Genomic DNA, 21,278 nt, shown 5'->3' on the forward strand with positions numbered 1-21,278 from the left:
TTCGTCACCTACGAGTCCGCCTTCCCGGTAGCTCTTAGCGCGCTTCCTAGAATGTGGCGCAGCCTTGGAGCCTTCAATGGGCAACCATCACCGAAACAGCCGACCAGTCAGCCCTACCAAGCCCTTTCACCAATAACCCCCCCCCCCAAAAAAAACAAGACACATGCACATCATGCCAGGCAAACACATGGCTGGCACCTCTGATGAGCCTTGCAGGCGATGCAAAGACAATATTTCCGTCCTCGTTGTGCGCTCTGAGCCACTTTGCCAGTCAGTCTACGCCACCTAGAGGGGAAGAAGAATTTGCTAAATTTGTGCAGTGACTGTTTTGCCCGCTATGTGCATACAAAATGCATCAAGCGCTTGGAGTCGTTTCGTGTGAATTTTGGAGCCGAGCAGCAACGTAGGATTCTAGTACCCCTGTCGTTCGGCGTCTCATCTATAACTCTCCTTCATATACTGGATCTGCATCTAAAGACGCAAAAGAGCAAGACTGGCCGGACCGGATTTGAGATCAGCGCGATATACATCGAAGATCCGGAGCAGAAAGTGCAGGCTGCTCAGCTGCTCGACAAGGCTCGCGAACAATACCCGGACCATCACTATGCCTCACTGCCGTTGCACGATGTATTTCGCATGGTCCCAGACGATGCCTCAATCCGGTCTCTGGTGCCACGGACCGAGGAAACCGTAGGCTGGAGCCCTGAGGAGCATTTCGTTCGCATGATTAATTCGCTCACATCGGCAACTGCTCGTGCAGACGTGTTGTCTACCCTTCGAACAAGGCTGATCGTAGAATATGCCAAATCGACTGGTTGCGAAAGTGTTCTCTGGGGTGACAGCACCACCAGACTCGCTCAAAAGACACTTGCTGAGACCGCGAAGGGCAGAGGTTTCTCTCTGCCTTGGCAAGTCTCCGACGGATCGTCGCCATTTGATCTCAACTTCCATTACCCGCTTCGAGATGTCCTAAAGAAAGAGCTAGTATCTTACATCAACATGGCCGATCCTGGTCTATCATCACTTGTTCATGAGACCTCATCAGGAGCCACCCAAGCATCGACAAGCTCAAAGAATACCACTATTGACGATCTCATGACGCAGTACTTCGAATCGGTCGAGGAGAACTTTCCAAGTATCGTTGCAAATGTCGTACGCACAACAAGCAAGCTTGAGGCTCGACCCGATGCACTTTCAGACCCAAAATGCAGCCTGTGTAGTATGCCTGTACCTGGCGGTCGATTTGGCATCCATGGCTGGGGTGGTGATCAGCAAGATGGGGATGACTTCGAGTCTACACATGCCAGAAGAGACATCTGCTATGGCTGCACAAGGTCGTTGCCTAAAGCCACAATGAGTACGATCAGTAATTGAGCGCATCGCTGAAATTTGCAATCATTTTTCATCAGCATTGCGAACCATCGCCTACTCTGATAGACCCTTGCACGAAGCTTGAAGGATTTATGCAGAATGGTCTTTCTATGTTCATTTGCTCTCTAGGCCAACATCAATCTACGCGCTCGAGCACTACCGGCAAAACAATCAATAACCTGGCATTATCCTGGAGATCGACACATATTCCCGGATCTTGACCGAAAACACTATCTATACTCATCTATGTCGGTACAACGATTCCCGAGCCTCATGACCAGATGTCCAAGTACACAGTATAAGAGAGCCACAGATAGCTGTTCTATGTTCAACACAACAATCGCAATGAAGCTCTCCAATTTGATAGTTTGTCCTTTGCTAAGCGCATCGACATGTCTCGCACACTGGAACTACGACCGTATAATCGTTAATGGCGAGATCATTGGCTCACCATATGAATACGTTCGCAAAACCAACAATTCCAACTACCCTCTTCAAGACGTTAATTCCATATATATGCGCTGCAACTCCGGTGCAGAATCCGGTGTTGCAATCAACACCAAAACCTACACCGTTGCTGCTGGCGATATGCTAGGCTTCGCGGTCAAGGATACTTTCGGCCACCCTGGGCCACAACAGATTTACCTATCTAGAGCGCCAGGCCCTGCCGCTGAGTACGATGGCTCAGGCGACTGGACAAAGATCTACAGCTTGACCTATTCTTTGAACTCGAGCTACGGCGCCAGCGACGGCATCCTCAAATGGGCAACCCACAACGCGCGAACGTTCAACTTCAAGCTTCCTTCTGAAACACCATCAGGCGAATATCTGCTCCGCGCCGAAGGTCTCGCGCTCCATGCAGCACATAAACCAGATAACTACCAATTCTATATTGCTTGTGCGCAGATCAATGTCGTGGGCAGTGGTGTGGGTGTTCCGGGCCCGACGATCAAATTTCCGGGTGGATACCAGTGGAATTCAACGGGCGTGCTGATACCAGAGTTTTGGAGTAGGATTACGAACTATACGGCTGCAGGACCGACATTGTGGCCAGAAGGAACAATGGAGGCGCATGTTTTGGATGGCACAAAGAAGACCGGCGCGGACTGAGGTTGTGTGGCACCCAGCATAGGCTATGGCTAGCGGAGAAAGCTTGCTCCATTATCATGTCCGTCTTTGCCAACGAATCAAGGCAGACTGCACGTTATACCAATTTCATCTAAAGCTAAGCAGGTCGTCTAAGCATCTAATCCATCCCGCTCAACCATCCATCGAACAATGTCAATGACTTCGCTTTGTTTTCCACTGACGCCCTTCCCAGGTTCTTTCACCATACCCTCAAGCACGTTATCCAACATACCCCTCAACCTACTAACCAGCACTCCGATCCTAGCCCACCCTCTCAACCGTATCCATTCATCTACCACCAGTCCGCGTCCAAGAGTATCAACCTTGATCTCACCAGCAAATAACAACAAGCTGTATGCATTGAAAGGCGTGATATCTCTTATGAAAACTTTACTTGTAGCCATCTTATTGAAGTACGCAACGAAACTCGCATTATGTGGGAATGTCTGACTGGCGAATAGCGTGGAGGAAGGATGAACAAAGACACGTCCGTTTTCCTGATTGAAGTATTTGATCTCGCGGGCTGAGGGGTCAAGTTCTACGGCACCAGCAATTCCAGCGGCGAACTTTTTGTCGGGAAGTTGGATGCGTGCGATTTGTGGGTTGAAAGACCCAGCGATGAGCGCACGGAGGAGTGCGTCATTGGCGTTGTGCTTGTTGTATGACCCATGTGTGGAAGGATTGAGAGAAGAGTAGTGCGTTGGGATAAAGGAGATTTCTTTGAGAGACGAAAGGTACTGCGTGCGATTGGAAGCGATATCGAACATGGTCTGAGGAGAGAGGCGGTTGTCTTGACACCAGAAACGAAGGTCTCGTGTTGACATGCCTTTACTGCGCAATGCAGCCCATTGTTCGTAAGCTCGAAGATCTACAAGCAAGTCTCCTTGGTTGTTTGAGAAAGATGCGCGTAGGCGGTCGAACTCGTTTCGGGTCTCCTGGTCTCGCTCTCGTGGTGATATAAACGGACTGCGAGCGGTCAGGACAGCCGCGATGGTCAACACAGCTTCGAGACAACCGAACGTTGCGCCGTAAACAAGAAGCTTGCCCAGACGAAGATCCGCCGGGATCATGGACATGTGGCGACCAAGAGCGGTCAGTTCGTCGTCGGTAATCGCACCCATCTGTGAGAGTAATCGGATTGCACCCTCCACCGCTGTGCTTTCTGGTGGTGTGAGCGCTGAAGCAAGGAAGCTTGAGACATCCTGAACACCCATCGCCTTGATAGATAGACACATCTGCTCGAGTGGTACACGTCGAATCTCAGGGTCTGGCCGCTCCATCATCTTGGCTTCGGCATTACGTGTATACAGCTTATAGCAGTCACCTGCTCGGACACGGCCTGCTCGACCTCGCCGCTGTTTGCATGCCGCCCTGGAAGCCCAGGTTTCGGCTAGGCGAACCATGTTGTTTTGTGGGTCGTAGCTCGTCTCCTTGACCCTACCCGTATCGATAACGGCAACGATATCCTCAATCGTAATCGACGTTTCTGCGACGTTGGTACATGCGATAACTTTACGTTTGCCGTGGGGAGCGGGAGGGAAGACACGCTTTTGCTCAACAGGCATGAGTGACGCATGTAGAGGCAATGCGTGGAGGTTTGCGAACTGACTGAGCGCTTGAAGTGTGCGATCAATCTCCATGGTACCAGGAAGGAAGATGAGAATGCCTCCATCCTTATCACCGAGCTGACGATCAATGTGACGAACAGTTTCCGCAATGAGGTCGTAGTTGATACCAAAGCCAATACTCCGGAGGTTTGCAGAAAAAGACTTGTCGTCGATGGCCTCTTCATCCCCTGTTCCATACCCCTTGAATCCAGTGAAATGCACAACGTCGTCGACGTAGTAGTCAGTCACAGGGTGGGTGCGGCCTTCGATCTCAACACGGCCCACCGGCCCGACCTCCTTAAAGTACGCTTCAAACACAGCAGCATCGAGAGTAGCGCTCATCAAGATGACTTTGAGATCTTTCCGCTTTCGCAAGATCTGACGTAGTAAAACGAGTAAGAAATCAGTATCCAAACTGCGCTCATGTACCTCGTCAACAACAACATGGCTAACATCGGCTAGTGCAGCAATAACATCGTCGGCATTGCCGCCCGACGTTTGGAGGCGCCTCAGGAGAACACCAGTTGTGACGAATGTGATCTTGGTGACTCCAGGCTTCTGTTTAGACTCTCCACGAATAGTGTAACCAATCTCATCTCCAACCTGAGAGCATCGCTCATCAGCCACACGATCGGCAAGACCAAGCGCAGATATTCTGCGTGGTTGAGTACAGATTATATTCGCAACAGCACCGAGTTGTCGTTGAATCAAGTCATCGAGGACGAACTGCACGGATTGAGTCGATTTTCCTGATCCAGTTTCACCTGAGATAATAGTGACGTTGCAATCATTGACCGTTCGTACGATGTCATCTCTCAACCTCCAAGCTGGGAGTGACTGTCGAGCTTTCATCATCTTTTGCTGAACTGGAGAATTCTGCTTGGCCTGCCAGTCAGACAGCAGCTTTTGACTAGTAGGTGTTTTGGGTGTCCAGTCTATGGGCTTTCTGGGCCTGCCTTTTGCTCTTCTCTTCTGGCTTTGCTGTTCCGACGAATGATCTGCTGCCGCAAGGCCAGATGATACATCGGTCAGTTTCCCTGGGTTCTGGAAGATATCCCCAGCGTTCGATTGGATCCAATCTACGATATCGTAAATCATGGGCATACCAACGAAGTTGGCCTCGGCGTGTAACAGCGCTTGTCGGATGATGCTCAAGCGGATGTAAGCTGGAATGGCCGCTTCAAAAGTAATGATAGGGACAACGGCGGGGTAAGGACCGAAAGGCTTCCTGACCTGCAGTATGAGCCTCTTTCCCTGTTGCTTAACATCTAGCTCGATTCGACATGATTCTGGAGCAGGACGTGAGAACAGACGGTCGTATATGGCTTCAAGAGATGACATTTCCACTTCCCAGGGATCGTCTTCGGGGGACATATCAGGATCACCATCCGTCATCGAAAGATCAGCCAGATCCTGTGCGATAATGCTGTCCTCCTCGTCCGGTCGCAGCAGACGGGCTTGTAGCAAAGCTGCAGCTTTCCTTTCATCGCTGCCTTGGCTGTCGTAAGCCTCCTCGCAGAGATCTGCAGAATATCCGGCAGCAGCAAGGCGTTTTACAGCACCTTCACGCTTGAGATTGGAGCTAGCCATGCTGACGCCAGCCACATAGCCTTCTGGTAATGACCACGATGGCAGGTCATCCTCAGGCACATGGATGAGGAGCCACTCGATGATCTCTTCTCGGTCTTTGCAGATATCGGCAGCTTCTTGGACATGACTCCTTCGGAAGCCAAGCTCCTCTATCTCGTCGACTAGTCGATTTTTGATAGACGTGTCCATCTCGATACCGTTCGGGTTCCACAGTGCGTCCCGGCGGATCAAACGCTCTGCTTCTTTTCGCGTCCTCTTACCCAACTCAATCTTGGGTACCCTCTCCCATCCCTTCAGCAGGTTCCTGCTGGGGGTCGGGCCGTTGGAGTTTGGCATGGCCGCACCAGGCTGTTGGTTATGGGCCTTCTGCGACTCTGCCTGTTGCTTCTGTCTCTTCTCACGCGCCTTCGTCGCTGCCTCCTTCGCCTTCTCCCGCTCTGTGAATCCGAAGAAGGGGTCTGCCTCATACATCCATCCCTTTCCCTCCTGCTCGTCCCTCTTTTTGAGGTCCATGAACTGTCCCTTCCAAAGATCTTTGTACGTTGGGGGGAGCATCATGTGGAGGTTCTTCGCGCTTGCAACTCGAAAGAGGGTATAGGCCGCGGCAAAGTTGCGGGCTTCAACGGCGGTAGGCTGGTGAGCCTGTTCCTCGAGTTCGGAGGGGATTTTGATGGGTGGTAGGGTGGTCGTCTCCCGTGTCTTCTGATTCATCTTGGACAGTACCACAGCATACGCGAAATGCTGGTCACCATCTTTGCGCTGCCGAATATCAGTGATGCCCTGCTACTAATTTGACACCGCAACTCACGATACGGTAGTCAGGTTTGCTCCACTGCTGCTTCTGAAAATGTTCCGACAGCAGATTGACTGGGAGCTTTCCTGTCCACGATGCGCCTGCGATCAAAGTCCTCGTATCCGGCTTCTTTGGTCCATCTTCGGCGGCTCCAGCAGCAGCCTTTCCTTTGCCCTTGCCTTCGTTCTGGCCAGCATCACCCCCAGAACTCTCCCCCTTCTTCTTCTTGGCTTTGCCGTCCCCAAAGACGATGAACGATGTGTCTTCCTCAGGAGGTACAGTCTTCTTGGCAGGCTTGCCACGGGGTGGATGGGCGTTCTTTGGCATCTCTCACGATATGTATAAAGCGACCAGATCCCTCAGCGTCCATAGAGGTATGCTGGACTCGGAAGGGTAAAGATTGGATTATCCGTTTTGCCTGTGGGCGGTGAAAAGGGCGCCGTCTGTAATAAAAGGGCTTAGCCACTATGTGTGATAATCCACCACTCTTTGGGGTATTCAACCGCGAAAACAGAAGCTGTAATGATAGCCATCGTGAGCTCTTGGACCTTTCCCTCGAATGCGATGCGCAATCCGAAATTCCGATGATTGCAGGGATGCCTCGGTACGCTTGGACCATCGCATCAGAGCCTCATCGTCATCGTCACGTTGCGCTCACTCGTCGGTATCGATGCGCCAACTCGCTTCGGGCTTCAATTCGGCCTTCGTGTTTCGCGTTCCTTGCATACAAGTTCGATATAAGCACATCAGATCCTCGCACACTCTGAGAAGTCGCATCGGGTCAGCAATGACCAACCAGGCTGCCGCGAAGCATACCCACGATGCAATGACAAAGGAAGAGATAGCAGGCGCTGAGACGCCGAACCAACCTCAACCTGCAGTCGCTCCCGGCTCGTCGAAGCGCCCCAATGCATGTACATCGTACCCCATGTTTTTCAACCCATAGCGCAACCTTAACTCACGGTGCAGTTACAGAACTTATGTCACAGACGAAAAAACCAAAGCCACCTACCATACCCGCCGCAGACGGTCCAGGCCTTGTAGAGAAGGCTACGAAGACAGTCAAGCGCTGGGACCCGCGGAATGGATTGGGCGTATACATCGAGAGTCCCGAGACCAACCCGGAGAACAAAGTACTAGAGTACGATGAGGACTTTGTCGTGATAACAGACAAGTACCCAAAAGCGAGGTGAGTATCCATGCAGTACAAGGCCAAAGCAACCAGTGCGCTGACAGTATCTCAGTGTACACCTCCTACTCATTCCACGAAAACCCAAATATTACGATCAACATCCTCTCCACGCGCTGTCCACAGACGCCGCCTTCCTTGCCGAAGTAGAGAAACGCGTCATCCGACTCAAGGATCTCGCTGCCTACGAACTCCGACGTCAGTATGGCGACGTTAGCACCACGGACAAACCCTACAACGAGGCTCTGGAAGAAATGATGTGCTCTCGCAACCCACCACCAGTGGAAGAACAAGCTTCCCTCCTCCCACCCGGTCGGGACTGGTCAAAAGACATCGTCGTAGGCGTGCACACCCATCCCTCGATGAATCACCTGCACATTCATATCTTCAGTCGAGACATGCATTCAGACTGGATGAAACATAAGAAGCACTACTTGAGCTTCAATTCTAGTTTCCTTGTTCGATTAGACGAGTTTCCACTAGAGGAAGGAAGCGAGAGGTTTGCACCTGGTGACTGGCCCAGCTGGGATATGAAGTGCTGGCGATGTTCTAAGAACTTCAAGAACAAGTTTACAGCGCTGAAACAACACCTGAATGAGGAGTTTGAGGACTGGAAGAGGGAATGAGCATGTACTTGTGCTCATCTTCTAAGATACATCTAGAGACTAGATCCTTGTCGTATTGGTAAATGCCAATGTGCAATATGCAATCGACGCCTCTACGAGTGTCTCTTGACACTTGTACATGTGCATTGGGCGTTCTAACCCCCCCAGATTGTGCTTTTCAGAACCATATCGTAAAAAACACACTTCAGATCTCACACTTGTAGGGTCGTTGAACGTACGTGTCAGTTAGCATAATCATGGTTTCCTAGTCTACCGAATCCCATGAGATATTCCTAGATCCGAACTTCTGCTACGTATCTCCCGTTTGCGTGCTTATCTACGACAATTCGATTTCATCATTCTGTCCCCCAGACATCGAATCTTACCATGCTCATCCTAGCGAATAACCAGCGTCTTGACCACGTTGGTGTCGATGTCGTGCAGCTCAATCGGGAACTTGCACGAGTCGCCGAAAATGCAGTTCTTCGTGCCCTTGATATGATGGGTTTTGTGGGGCGCCGGGCAACAGTGGCCATAGATACACCTAATATCCTGTAGAGGTGAAAACACAAGGTCAGTTGCATATCTCACATGCATTTTGTACAGCCCCAACTTACCTGGCAACCGCTACCGTTGCTGCAAGGTGCCATGCGAGCGACGAGACGGAGGGTAGCCACCTCGCTTTCAGTGGGCTTGTAGGCGTGGAGGTGCGTGCAGTTCTTTTCGTAAGGGCACTCGTTCCGGAGGAAATGGACGTTGCACATCTTTATCTTCTTGACGCGGTCCACTTCGATCTTGTCGTAGTCCTTACATGGTGGGTCGATTCGTTGACCGGCGCGATTGCGAGCGATGACTTCCTCGCGATTAGCCGGCTTGTATGTGGGAGACGAGTGGTTGACAGGAGGCGGTGAAGCAGCGACCTTGGCAGCCCAATTCATCGGCAGCACTGGCTTGGTTGCTGCAACCATGCCGTCCGAGGCCAGTGTCGATGTTGATGGCGTTCTAGGCAGTCCCATCATCGTAGCCCGGCTCGGCAGAGGGCTATCCATGACTGGAGATTTTGCTGGAGATGGGAACCGGCTAGGGAGGCCTGTCGATGATACAGATGCCTTCGAGCTGTCATTCGAATCGACCCTGCGGGCAGGAACAAATGCTGGTGGAAGACCGCCACTATATATAGGAGCCCCCCAAAACACGATCTTTGTATCGCGGAAGATCCCAGGAAATTTCTTCGTGTCATATGGCAAATTCACGAGCTCCTTCTCAAACGGGACGCCTTCAAGAAGAATGATCTTATTGACCAGCTCAGGACGATCAGAGCATTCCTCTAGCATCCGCGCGTAACCGTTGTCGTGCGAGCAACCGAAGAGAATCCGACGGCAATGATAGTCATGGCTGTATAGCTTGCATGATTCTGCGAAGGTTAGTATGGGCTGGAGGTTTTGCTAAGATTTATTGAGAGCAGCAACTTCGGAGTCTCTCACCTATGATCTTTTCGTCAGCACGGTCTTTTCCCGCGCCAACATCGATGAAGTCAAACAGCGTTTTGCCCCGTGTAAAGCCGCGCACAAACTTTTCAAACTCCGAGGGATCTTGGTAGACTCCTTTGCGTACAAGCACGTCGCCGAGGCCCCGCACGTTCGCATAGATGCGGCAGACGATACGGGCTCCGTAGGGGATATCGTTACAGTCGTTGTCAACGTATTCCTGGACGGCAGCGGAGAGATCTAAAGCAGCGCGACGGCCACCTTGTTCACCGTCACCAAGATATTTGTCACAAAACTAGGCTTTTGGTTAGCAAACCCGTCATCAAAGCGCAGGCCGAAGAGCCCTACAATCATGCCATCGCCGTCAATGAGTACTGTGACGAATGGGTTATCGGACTAGGTACTTAGTTTCAGCTTCTTCTCCAAACTCAAGTAGCCAGTTGCCTCGCTTGCTGCTGGAGTCGTTGTCGAGGATGTGTATTGGGGTGGAATTACCATCTCTCGCAGCATGTGATTGTGCTTCTTTTCGTACTGCACCTTCTCGTTTTTCCATGCAGTAACCCATACGCGGTCGCGTTCGCGTTCGATTGCTAATGCCTGGTACTGCTGATAAATGTATTCGTAACGAGTAACAATCTCCTTTAGGGTGAGTCAGTTCACCTCGGGTGGACAGACGTATTTCCTGTCAAACCTACTGCCAAAAACTGCGTCTTTTCCTCTTCAAACTGTTGAAAATGCTCGAAACGCCTGGTGAAGGCTGTTAGGTCAGCGTCTGAGAAGCCAAATGAAGCAGGGCTAGCAGGCCCATGGCCATTGAGCGAAGGCGGCATCTCGGAACGCAAGCGGGCAAACTTGAGCTAATAGCGACAGGTGAGTGCTCAGAAGAAAGGCACCGGATTGAGCGAAAGCTTTGTAGGGCAGAGCTGATGGAGGCTCTCGCGTATAATGGGCGAGAGGAGAGGAATTAGAGTGAGAAAGAAGAGGTTGTGGGAACAGTTGAGCGCTCCTTCCAGGGTTCACAGGGAAAGTGCCAGGCTCAAATAGGCAACCGTTGGTGACGGTGAGTTACTGTACGATGACCTGAGGCAATGAAGACGAGAGAAAATGTCAGTCTGCCATTTTATAGTGCAATGCAAACAGGTGCAATGGGCAATGCCGGCGGGAGGCTACTCGACGCGGAGCGGCGTATATGCGATCAGAGCAAATAAGCATATCAAGCTGCAGATGAATGGTCGCTGCTGCCTTTGTAATTGAACGAGCCACAATTGCGGCGTGGATGCCATGCCATGTGTAACACGACCCAGCGCGTAGAATTGGACGAGTCTATATTGGGAGAGGCGGCCAGGGAGAGCAGTGAAGCAATAGATCATGGTCATACAAATAGCAGTACGCAACAAGATGCAGCACACAGGGAGTTGGCAACATCAGACTGTCGCGTGAGGTGGTGAAGGCGAGGCGTCCCTGGAGAATAGGTTCGCATTGCCGCGGCCCTGGTTCCGTGCTCCGACGCCAAGAGGAAGCTGCGCCCGGACGTCACTTCCCAGAAGCCACGTTCGAATTACCCCATCTGTTCCCACACGCCCTCTCTCCTCTTCTTCTCCCATCTCATCGTCTTGGTTCGCCTTCATCATGGTCAATTGGAAGTTTTCATCTCTACTCTTGCTCTCCCTACGAGCTCTCGGCACCGTTGCTGAGCCCGCAGTAAGCTCGGAACTTCCTGACGCAGCATGACATCAGATGGCTAACAGTTGTACTCTCAGGCTGAGAAGCAAGCAGTCGACGAGCCTCAAACTCCCAACCTCAATGTCGCCGTCTCCGTGTCCTTCCCCCAGTCTGAGATCTTTGGCGTCAAGCTCATCAACGGCCAGCCCACGCAGGCGCGTCTGTCCGTGGTCAACAATGAGCCCGCTCCTGTCGGCGTCACCATTGTCGGTGGCTCGCTGATCCAGGAAGTTGCAGGACAATCCCAGATCCTTCGCAACCTCACCCGCCAGCGCTACTCGATCCAAATTCCTGCTGGCGCCAACGAGACAATTCCTTACAGCTTCACGACAGAAATGCACCCTCAGAACCTTCGTCTTCAGCTCGTGACTGTGCTGAAGGATAGCAAGAATAACCTCATCACCGTTCCGGTCTACAACGAGACTGTCAGCATTGTTGAGGCACCTACCAGCTTCTTTGACCCTCAGATGTATGTACCAAGGCACCCTTTACCCTGCGCACGCTCGTGGAGCGCCCTGTTATTTTCAGAACGTGTACTTACTTCTTTGCTCCAGTATCTTCCTATACCTCGTTCTCCTCGGCGCGTTCGGTGGAACTGTCTACTTTGTCTACAACACCTGGATCTCTACCTTCTTTCCCCAGAAGAAGGGCCGCGGCAAGGGTGGCGAGCGCGCTAAGATGTCCTCAGGCCAGAGCAAGAAGGTCGATCCCGCCGACCAGGTTGCTGTCGTCGGCGCTGATGGCCCCGCTGTTACTTCAGGTGCAAAGGCCTACGATGAGAGCTGGATCCCCGCCTCCCACCTCCAGCGCCCAGAAGCCAAGCGCGTCCGCAGCGGTGCGAAGCCCCGAGCTTAGACACCCTGAGTTCAAGGTCAAATCTGTTGGGACAACTGGGTAATATGAACAACATGTTAGCATGCGCGGGATGTGGGTATGCTTGCATATCCTAGACTCGAACGCAGTTGGACGTTGGAAGATACGTCACTGTGTTGTACGCAGGAGGCTTGGATAACGATTTGGATGTACTATATTGCGACGTCTAAAAGTTGGCCGATCTTGTATACTAGGAAAAAGAAATGTCACTATTCTTCTGACATCGAATCGTTCACCATACACTTCAGCATGCGTCGTGGATGCAGCCAGCAAAACACCTGCTACACCGCAAGAATGACGAGACGCTGAGCTCACAGGTAACTCTCGCGCCCTCATACCCGCGGACGCAACACTCGCTTCTCATATGCATTGCTCTGCAGTTGCATCCGCAGTACACATGTATTGCGCCGTGACCTACGCCTCTCTATCTCCACGCTAGTGCAAGGCGCAAAAGGAATGTTGTAGAGCAGATCCCACACCGTTCGCTCAGCCTGTTTGTGATCTAACAGCTGCCCCGCATCGCGATCTCGTCGCATGTGTCCTGCATGTAATTTGAGAACTTACTCAGCTCATAATAGCATCTCTCGTATCGAGATAGATAGATATTTCCCCGACCTCGGAGATCTACCTTGCATCATATCCTCCGTCTTAGGCTGAAGTTCACGAGACTCTGGGTGGAAGCCTACTAGAAGCCATTCAACCTAGCACATTGTTTTACAAGAGCCCAGCGGAAGCCCACCCCGCACTTTAGGCTGCGTGCATGACGTGTCGCAGCCTTCCGTCTCCAAACAAGCACGCACACCATTACCATACGAAGTTCAAACACGCATCAACTGCCACCACACACCTGGGCGCCTTGGCTGCTGCTCGACATGTGTAGGTGCGTAAGCTACAGGTACATGCACAACATGTGCATGCGACTGCGAATCTCGGGCCTTTTCCTTTTTTGCTTTTCCGGTCGTTTGGAGTGGAGGGTCGGCTCGCAGTGACTGTTGCACAGTAGTCGCACACGGAAAACCATCCGGGGTAACGGGAGCTACTGGGCGTGGAGTAACCCACGATCGCGTGCATAACGTTTAGACTGCCTTGATCGTATTTGTCTCTGTCCAACGAGAATTATCCGCCGATGGGGTCCGGATCCGCATGTGCAAGACGTGATGCTCACGATGTCGTGGGGTGATCTTGGCTCGAAACGGAAAAGGCTTCACATGTCATGGCGCGGGCGGAGTTTGGGGCACGCGCGCTAGATGGTTGCGTGGATGGGTGGGTTGGGCGACTTGCTTGTGACTCCGAGGGTAGAGGCTTAGTTTGGGTCTAGCAAGGTGAGTCAAATTGGGCTGGGTGAGGGATATAAGATGGTCGGCAGCTGCTGGTAATGAGGCTTTTAACGGACGATCCATCAACTAGAAGGAGGCATCAAAGACCGTATAACTCTACGTCTTACTACTATATCATCGACATCGATCAACAAGCCTCGCTTCTAACACCCTAATACTGTCACCACCTATATTCGTCGTCTAACAGTCGATACTATACGAACAAGTCAACCAACAACTTTACCTACACAACCACAATGCCGCCAGTCAGCCAATTCCCACCTGCGCGTGTTTTCCTTAAGAACGCTGCATCTACGCCATCGCCCATCACCATTTCGACATCGAGGAGAGCCAGTCTAACGTCACCGTTGAGCCCGCGATACACGACCTCCTCCTCGAATGCTTCACAGTCCATGGCGCAGATGTTATCGCAAAGACCCAGTGCTAGAGAGGCTCAAGGCAGTGCACGGAGAGTGACAAACTGATGCGCATCAATGTATTGTCCTTTCCGGGTAAACAAAGGCTGTGCTAGTGCACCATATCTACGAATCACCAAGTCAAGCTCAGCGCATTCGCTGAGATGCCAGCTTCGCATGCATCATGCAGATGAAGTTTGCTGAAACCTGACCGGAGGGGTGTGTGCCGCGCATTATGACACCGGTTGTCAGTTGCGCGACGAGGAAGACAGCGATGTTATTTAGAGGCATCTTAGAGGCAGAAATTTCGTGCTAGAACATCATGCGACGCAGTTTGTGCGCATCCGTTCGCGACAGGAGATATCTGAGATGGTTGCGAAAAGTACTGCAAAAGTCGTAAACGGCGTTTTGGGCGCCACAGGGTGATGCCCATTGTTATAGATCAACGATACCCACGAGTCTCCTTCAATTCAAGATATTCATCTACTGTTGTTTTGTCATTACAGCGTGTAGCTCTCTTTGATACACACTAGGTGGAAGTACACCATGAATCTCTCAGGTCTCGACACGTATCCTCATCACCTGTCTTGTTCTTTGATCGACTCATCATGGCTTAACATGCCCAGGTGGTATGGAGCTTAGCCTTCATATCGTAACTCATCGCGAATGTAATTTTCAAGCCTATAACGACTGTGGGTATCCATAAATATGCGCCTTGCATAGCCATCTCTTCAGAGCCATGTCTCCGTCGTCATAGTAATGACTCACGCCTCCCAACCTCTAGCCTGATAGCTTCTTACCAAACGAGCTTCGCGCAACCAAACTTCTAAACCTCTTTCCGAATATGTACGCTGGAATGGTAAGCGCGCAGATCCCCAGATTGATAACGGTGATTCCGTCGAAGACGGCGCGAGGCCCAATATTCGCCATGATGCCGTTAGCATATGTTGTCGCAATGAAAGTAAACACTGCTTTTGTAAAATTGATTGTCACAAAAGCCTGGTTCGCGTCTTTGGGATGGCAATCGATTACATAGGTCAGACTGGCTGTTGAGGCGAACGGTACGGAAAGCGAGTGGATGGACATGAAGACCAAGGGCCAGACAATGGGATAGCCAGCTGAGACGCTCATGCCGAAGCCCAGAAAGCCAATGGTAGCGAAGATGGTCGCGGGGATCATAAGCGTCAGACGAAATTCCGGTTCGAAAACGCCGTGATTGCGACGTGCCATGAATTTGGCAAGGGCGTCGGCTGTCCAGCCAGAGAGAGGTGAGCCGATCAGTGCGACGACAAGGAGAGGCAGGTTAGTAAGACCGACTTGTGCCGGGTTCAGCGAGTACGGTGGTGCAGAGAAGATATTGACGGAGAGGACGGAGATAGTAAGCAGCCAGGTCTGAGAACAGAATCAGTACATGCTTTGCGAGCAATCTGAAAACTTGACATACAAAGTAAGATCCGTAAACGATTGTACTGAAGAGTACTGCCGGGAAAGCAATAAGTGGCACTGGCTTCCAGGCGTTCTTCCAGAACGACTCTTGTGATAAGCGGCCACGGAAAATTGCCAGCTGGCTTCTATAAGGCTCCCTGTCGTCTTCGAGCTCGAAAACAGACTTGTGTTTCTCATCAACTCCGAGCTTGTCCATGGTAGGCCGGGGGCCATAGTAAGTGGTCTCAACGACGAAGAAGTACATGCCGAACAAGATGGGGATAAATATCAAAGCGGAGATACCAAAAGTCGCTTCGAAAGAGATGTTCTGGATGATGGCACCGGCGATTGTTTGTCTGGTTATGGATCAGTACATTCACTCAAGGAACGAGATACAGATATACATACCCAAGAAGAACGCCAGAAGCCAGCATACAGCCCCAGACTGCGATACGTGTACCGCGTTGGTGCACGAAGTACATATCGGAGACTGTGGAGGTAACAAGTGTCTCGAGAGGTGCTGAGGCGATACCCTGAACAACTCGCATGACAGCGAGAGAGATGAAGGACTACTACTTGTCAATGGAGAACGATCTAGCTCGTCTTCTAGTACGCACCCTTGTGAAAAAACCCCAGACATTTGTTGCAAGAAGGATCACGGTGGATATGATGAAGAATGGACGCTTGCCCCAGATATTGGCTCCAGCAGCTGTGAAGAATGTAGTGAACCCGATCCAGAAGGCAAGGAATCCGATGACAAGACTCGCTACCATGTCGATGTTGACCTTGTATTTCATAGCAATGAGGGGAAGCGCAGGCGTCACCATCGGTCCAAGGGATGTAGTGACACCTGAACTAAAAGCGAGAAGAATCATTATACACTCTTTCCTTCTAGGTGACCAATTGAGCGGGTCATTCGGGCTGCTTGAAGGTTGTGGCTGCAGAATAATGTCGCCATCGCGTTTGAGTTCGCTCGAGTCTATCTTAGAGTCTAGAGAAGGCCCAGACTCGTTGATAGTAGACGTACCCGGAGGTGCGGCCATGTGGCGATCTTCCAGAATACCGAAACCCATCTTGGTAACAATATGATCGCTTGTGTGAAGGAGTAAGAATAGCAATAAGAGTCGAAAGATTGTAACAGACTGCCGGCAGTCTTGTCGAACGCGCTGCGTTCAAGAAGAGAATACGAAGAATGTACAGGGAATAGCAAGCGACAGTAGAATGATGAGGCCAGCTCTGGATGAGGAGTCCTTTGGGTCAACCTTTTTATCACCACATCGCTCAGGCACCACATCAGAGGCATCAAGGGTAGCCTGATACTATCGAAACCCCGCTGAAGCACTCGGGACAAAGCCCTATACCAACCATGCCTGTTGATCAACGCCTTACATGGGGCGACTGCCGAAGCATGACCAGGCCTGGCCGAGCGCGATGTCCAACACAGCATGTTTCAGTGTGTCGGAACTTTCCGACGATACAAAAGACCAGTTGATAATCACAACGGACAATCGAAAATACGGTATCGGGTACCGGACATAGTAATCGGACTTGGCTAAGAGCATATTTACAGCATAGTCGCTGCTTGTTGCTTGTGGACTCATGCTAAGCACCGCAAGATACTTTAGAAACATCGACATCCTGTCAAAAGCAATGCGGCCAGCATTTCCACCCACTTGCAGCACACCAGCTTGTGGTGTGTTAAAGACACTTTATCTTATTGCAGCTTGGAGCTTGATAGGCGAATCCAGTGGCACGTACGGAGTGTTCGATCGCGGAATTAATGATACAGTTGTCCCCAAGTTACGAGTTCAGTCCATCTCAGCCGGTAAGTGGAGTGCGCAGATACTTGACAAACATCACGGAGACCCTCATAATTTCAGGGTAGCCTGTAACTTTTGTCAGCATAGCTTGCGCGTTCGTGCGTGGGTAAAGAGCTCTACGCGTTTCGCGTCAACTGCCGAAGACAAGATGTGTGATGATCGCGTGTCCAATGCGTGACGTATCTTGCATTAACACCGCGCCGATCATGCTGCGAACCTAGGCGAACGCACTTCGAAAGTCGTTAGAAGTTGATGTTGATGAGAAAGTCGAATGTGACGAGGTAGGGAACCCGTGGATCTATCGCCCTTGGCTCTATTCAGTATGGTGCCCGACGTCATCGCCATCGTGGGGCAGCGACATGTACCCCGCGACGGGTCATGGCGTAGTTGCTATTGGAAGAAAACGCTACATCCTCCACTTCAATTGCCATTTAACCGCAGTACAGCCGTTCACTGGAAGATATATGTTGAGGAAGGTGAGCTGTTCGAAATCGTTGAGAGCTCCCCGTGCCATCAACTCCCAGAGTCCTCAACATCATGGCCATCGGCATTGCTATCATCGGCAGTGGCATCTTCGCCAAGGAAGAACACTTGCCCGCTATCCAAGATACTCCATCATTGAGTTTGAAAGCAGTTTACTCGCGATCACTCAAATCGGCAGAAACCCTGTCCGAGAAGCTGTCTGACGTGGAGCTCTACAGCGATGACCAAGATGGCAAGAAATTCGAAGATTTACTGAAGAGGGACGATGTAAAAGGGGTAGTTATCGCGTGCGTATACCACTTGTCGGAGCATAGAACTTGATCTGCTTACACAGCACAATTCAGACTACCAATCCTAGCCCAACCAGACTACATCAAGAAAGCCCTCGCAGCAGGCAAACATGTGTTCGCAGAGAAGCCTATAGCGAAGGACCTAGCCACTGCTCAAGATTTACTCGCATGGACCCAAAACTCTTCTAATACCTCTGCGACCTACACCGTGGCAGAAAACTTCCGATTCATCGACTCCTACGTTTGGGGTTCAGAGCAGGTTGCGTCTCTGGGCCGTATTCTTACCTTCCGCGTGCGCGTTGCGGCTATGGTACAGGCAGGTAGCAAGTACTATGAGACGGAGTGGCGTAAGAAGCCGGACTATCAAGGCGGTTTCGTGCTCGACGGCGGCGTGCATTTCGTAGCTGCCACTCGTCTTCTGCTCCAAGGTGGTAAACAGAAGATTAAGAGGGTCAGCGCATTCACAGCACAGCTTCAGGAACATCTTCCACCAATTGACACTCTCAATGCCACTATGCAGCTCGACAATGGCTCGTCTGGTACCCTGTCTATCTCCTTCGGCACGACCGACACAGGCTCTGAATATCTCGTTGCATGCGAAAAGGGCTCAGTACACTGTGCTCGTGGCAAAGTCACCATCACCAAAGACGGGAAGGATCCGGAGACAAGAGGCTTCCCAGACGAAGGCAACGGCGTGAACCAGGAAATCAAGGCCTGGGCGAAGAGCCTGGAACAAGGAAAGAGGAACGAGATGCAGAGTCCTGAGGAGGCATTGAAAGATCTGGAGATTCTTGAGAGTTGTTTGAAGAGTGGAGAACAGGGCGGTAAGCCGATCGATGTCAAACAGTAGATGATACAGTGGAGAACATAGAATAAGGCCCGAAGTGGCGGCGCAAGATAATTCATCTCTGCATCTTTGTGTCCCGTTCTTTCTTCAAACAGTCGTTTCTGCTTGCGAGAATCTGTCTCTAACACCTTTTTGCACTTCCCTTTCTCTTTTCAGTTGTCACAGAAACTGTGAGTTTAGTCAGTATTGTATATTAACTTGTTATACAATTAAACAAACTATCGCTTGTGATATCCTGTGGTGCGGGAAGCTGTACAAGGAAGGCATGATCGTGCTTACAGGCATAAATATGTACTAAGGATAGGATAAGAGTAGTTTGCGTAGCTCTTATTCTTTGGTTAGCTAAATAGAGAATTGTATAGGATAGAGCAGAATCACATAGAGAAAAATAAGTTGCATATAAAGAATAGGAGCAAAAAAGCACCTTATCCCATTGAGCGGGATAAGGCGACGTCTAACTAACCCATTGAAGGGTTGTTTTTCGTTTCCAAACATTAATCTCTGTTGTATCCACCTAGTGTCTGGATGTTACTGGAGGCAGAGCAGCTCGAACAAGCGACCTTAGGTGAGCTTCGGTATGGAACGATTAACCAAGGTTCCTTGGAGTCGTTAATATTGTGGTTGCGGACTCCATTTCTTGGTCGTTCCTTGCGAAACTCAGCCAAAGTGGCTTGCTGATGGAACAATGCGGATTTAGATTGCCTATATATGGAGAGAAGGTTGGGAGTGTGGGATGAAACTCAAGGCGGGGTGAAGGCGGGTTTGGTGAAAGGGAGCACGGAGCCTGAGCTTGCGGCGGAGTTGGGTATTCCAGTCTTTGTGCGATGCTGGAGGGTCGAAGCGCTGTCGCGAAGCGAGAACGATGGTGATGGGAGTGATGACGAGCCCGGGTGAGGCTTCCGCGGTGCTTGATGGTGGTGGCTCAAGACTTGGGCATATTACCATTGAGTAGTTTCCGAGAGTGTATTGAGGCTACGACGGTTGTTCAAATAGCCATGGCGATACGTGAGCACTGTTAACGTACTCAAGATCAGCCAGAAAGCCTTTAGGGTAATCAGGCTCGCATATAGCCTGACTTGGAGGGACGACTTCTCTTCGTACGTCAAAGACGACGATTCATAGCAAAACGCGAAATCAGATTGTAGAGCTTACACTTAAAGATTTTGGTCAACAGGAGTCAAAGATAGCAAGGAGAAAGGCGAATGAGACAATCTTTGATAGGATAAGATAGGTTGTGCAAACTGCTTAGCAGGTGGCTTCATACAACGATGCTGCTGTTGCTCCTTCAAAACAGACCACTTATTGTGCAATGAAAAGAGATCGACACGTGAGTTTCCCACATAAAAGAGACAGGCGAAATATCTTACAGAATGTGATCCAGATCTCAATTCCACAACGTTCATGGGCAATCAGTTATGCTCTCACTCGGAATTTTGACCCTGCTCTTGCATCTCCTTTATCTTGCGCTGCGCTTCCAACTCGAGCGCCTGCTTTCTAAATGCATCAATCTTGTCGTCGATTACCGCAATCTGGGCTTCGACCCGCAGAAGCTTTTCCTGCATCATGTTCTCGTAGTCGTCATCAGTCAAGACCTGCATGGGACTCCACTTGCTCTTTGCGATCTTTTGCATGAAGTTTTCTTTGGGCTTGTCTTCACCCCTTGCTCTCAGCTCGGCCTGTTCCAGGAGTTCGCTAGAATTCCTGGCATCGAGATAGTTGTACCCATGCTGACCTCCCCAGCCAAACAAGGTGAACATGATGGTACCTGGGATAACATTCCGAGGGCCACGAAATAAAAGCCCAAGATTGAAGCCAGTCAGGGCACCAGCAATGGCTGACGCGCGAACCTTATCGGAAGTAGTCGGGTTAAGGTCATTGCGCGGGTAAGAAGGCGCACCTCGAGTGACGTTCCACCAGTTGATCAGGCCAGCGTGGTTGAGAACAGACGTGCGTATACTCCAGAATGTGCTGCCAATGGCGAACCACTGTGCCCCCGAGACAATAGAGAAGAGAACAGGAGTTTGTGTGCGGACTGTGCCGTACAAGGCACCAATCACAGTACCGGGGATTGCTGAATCACGTCAGACGAAAGCATAGTAAGTGAAGAGCATTAGCTCGACCATATGCAGGCGTGAATTGAAGCAGAAGTGTAACAGTGAGAAGAATGATGAAAGGACCATGTGCGTACCTGAGGCTCCGCCGACCAATGCTGCTTGCCTAACAAGCTCGAGGGGCTGGGTGACCTGCTCTGGGTCATAATCGGGTTTCATCGCTCTTTCATTGATGCGATCTGGCGTGCGAGAGTGGTGCATCAGT

The 21,278-nt window shown here is 50.9% G+C and overlaps 9 protein-coding genes across 9 annotated transcripts; 5 read left to right on the plus strand and 4 right to left on the minus strand.

Moving 5' to 3' along the window:
* Positions 1-163: 163 nt before the first annotated feature.
* Positions 164-1,374, plus strand: NCS2 (cytoplasmic tRNA 2-thiolation protein 2; the record flags this gene model as incomplete). The annotated part of the gene is made up of 2 exons (XM_051732402.1): positions 164-270; positions 321-1,374. The coding sequence occupies 2 exons, from the start codon at positions 164-166 to the stop codon at positions 1,372-1,374; spliced, it is 1,161 nt and encodes a 386-aa protein (XP_051587768.1).
* Positions 1,375-1,716: 342 nt separating this feature from the next.
* J4E82_006145 (uncharacterized protein) lies at positions 1,717-2,481 on the plus strand (the record flags this gene model as incomplete). The annotated part of the gene is made up of 1 exon (XM_051732403.1): positions 1,717-2,481. The coding sequence occupies one exon, from the start codon at positions 1,717-1,719 to the stop codon at positions 2,479-2,481; it is 765 nt and encodes a 254-aa protein (XP_051587769.1).
* Positions 2,482-2,609: 128 nt separating this feature from the next.
* Positions 2,610-6,816, minus strand: J4E82_006146 (uncharacterized protein; the record flags this gene model as incomplete). The annotated part of the gene is made up of 2 exons (XM_051732404.1): positions 2,610-6,455; positions 6,505-6,816. The coding sequence occupies 2 exons, from the start codon at positions 6,814-6,816 to the stop codon at positions 2,610-2,612; spliced, it is 4,158 nt and encodes a 1,385-aa protein (XP_051587770.1).
* A 460-nt stretch (positions 6,817-7,276) lies between these two features.
* On the plus strand, positions 7,277-8,304 carry J4E82_006147 (uncharacterized protein; the record flags this gene model as incomplete). Its single annotated transcript, XM_051732405.1, has 3 exons — positions 7,277-7,403; positions 7,459-7,678; positions 7,734-8,304. The coding sequence occupies 3 exons, from the start codon at positions 7,277-7,279 to the stop codon at positions 8,302-8,304; spliced, it is 918 nt and encodes a 305-aa protein (XP_051587771.1).
* A 375-nt stretch (positions 8,305-8,679) lies between these two features.
* On the minus strand, positions 8,680-10,600 carry J4E82_006148 (uncharacterized protein; the record flags this gene model as incomplete). Its single annotated transcript, XM_051732406.1, has 6 exons — positions 8,680-8,835; positions 8,901-9,697; positions 9,768-10,065; positions 10,119-10,166; positions 10,266-10,409; positions 10,466-10,600. 6 exons carry the CDS (start codon positions 10,598-10,600, stop codon positions 8,680-8,682), a joined length of 1,578 nt encoding a protein of 525 aa, XP_051587772.1.
* A 799-nt stretch (positions 10,601-11,399) lies between these two features.
* Positions 11,400-12,347, plus strand: J4E82_006149 (uncharacterized protein; the record flags this gene model as incomplete). The annotated part of the gene is made up of 3 exons (XM_051732407.1): positions 11,400-11,471; positions 11,537-11,961; positions 12,047-12,347. 3 exons carry the CDS (start codon positions 11,400-11,402, stop codon positions 12,345-12,347), a joined length of 798 nt encoding a protein of 265 aa, XP_051587773.1.
* Positions 12,348-14,877: 2,530 nt separating this feature from the next.
* On the minus strand, positions 14,878-16,595 carry J4E82_006150 (uncharacterized protein; the record flags this gene model as incomplete). The annotated part of the gene is given in 5 exon segments (XM_051732408.1): positions 14,878-15,489; positions 15,542-15,878; positions 15,931-16,091; positions 16,140-16,573; positions 16,592-16,595. 5 exon segments carry the CDS (start codon positions 16,593-16,595, stop codon positions 14,878-14,880), a joined length of 1,548 nt encoding a protein of 515 aa, XP_051587774.1.
* Positions 16,596-17,879: 1,284 nt separating this feature from the next.
* Positions 17,880-18,965, plus strand: J4E82_006151 (uncharacterized protein; the record flags this gene model as incomplete). Its single annotated transcript, XM_051732409.1, has 2 exons — positions 17,880-18,112; positions 18,170-18,965. 2 exons carry the CDS (start codon positions 17,880-17,882, stop codon positions 18,963-18,965), a joined length of 1,029 nt encoding a protein of 342 aa, XP_051587775.1.
* A 1,418-nt stretch (positions 18,966-20,383) lies between these two features.
* On the minus strand, positions 20,384-21,274 carry J4E82_006152 (uncharacterized protein; the record flags this gene model as incomplete). The annotated part of the gene is made up of 2 exons (XM_051732410.1): positions 20,384-21,033; positions 21,151-21,274. 2 exons carry the CDS (start codon positions 21,272-21,274, stop codon positions 20,384-20,386), a joined length of 774 nt encoding a protein of 257 aa, XP_051587776.1.
* Between the last annotated feature and the right edge of the window lie 4 nt (positions 21,275-21,278).

This window comes from Alternaria postmessia (assembly GCF_024291825.1).
Source record: "Alternaria postmessia strain BMP 2775 chromosome Unknown scaffold_35, whole genome shotgun sequence".
In the NCBI taxonomy this organism is placed as follows: Eukaryota; Fungi; Ascomycota; class Dothideomycetes; order Pleosporales; family Pleosporaceae; genus Alternaria; species Alternaria postmessia.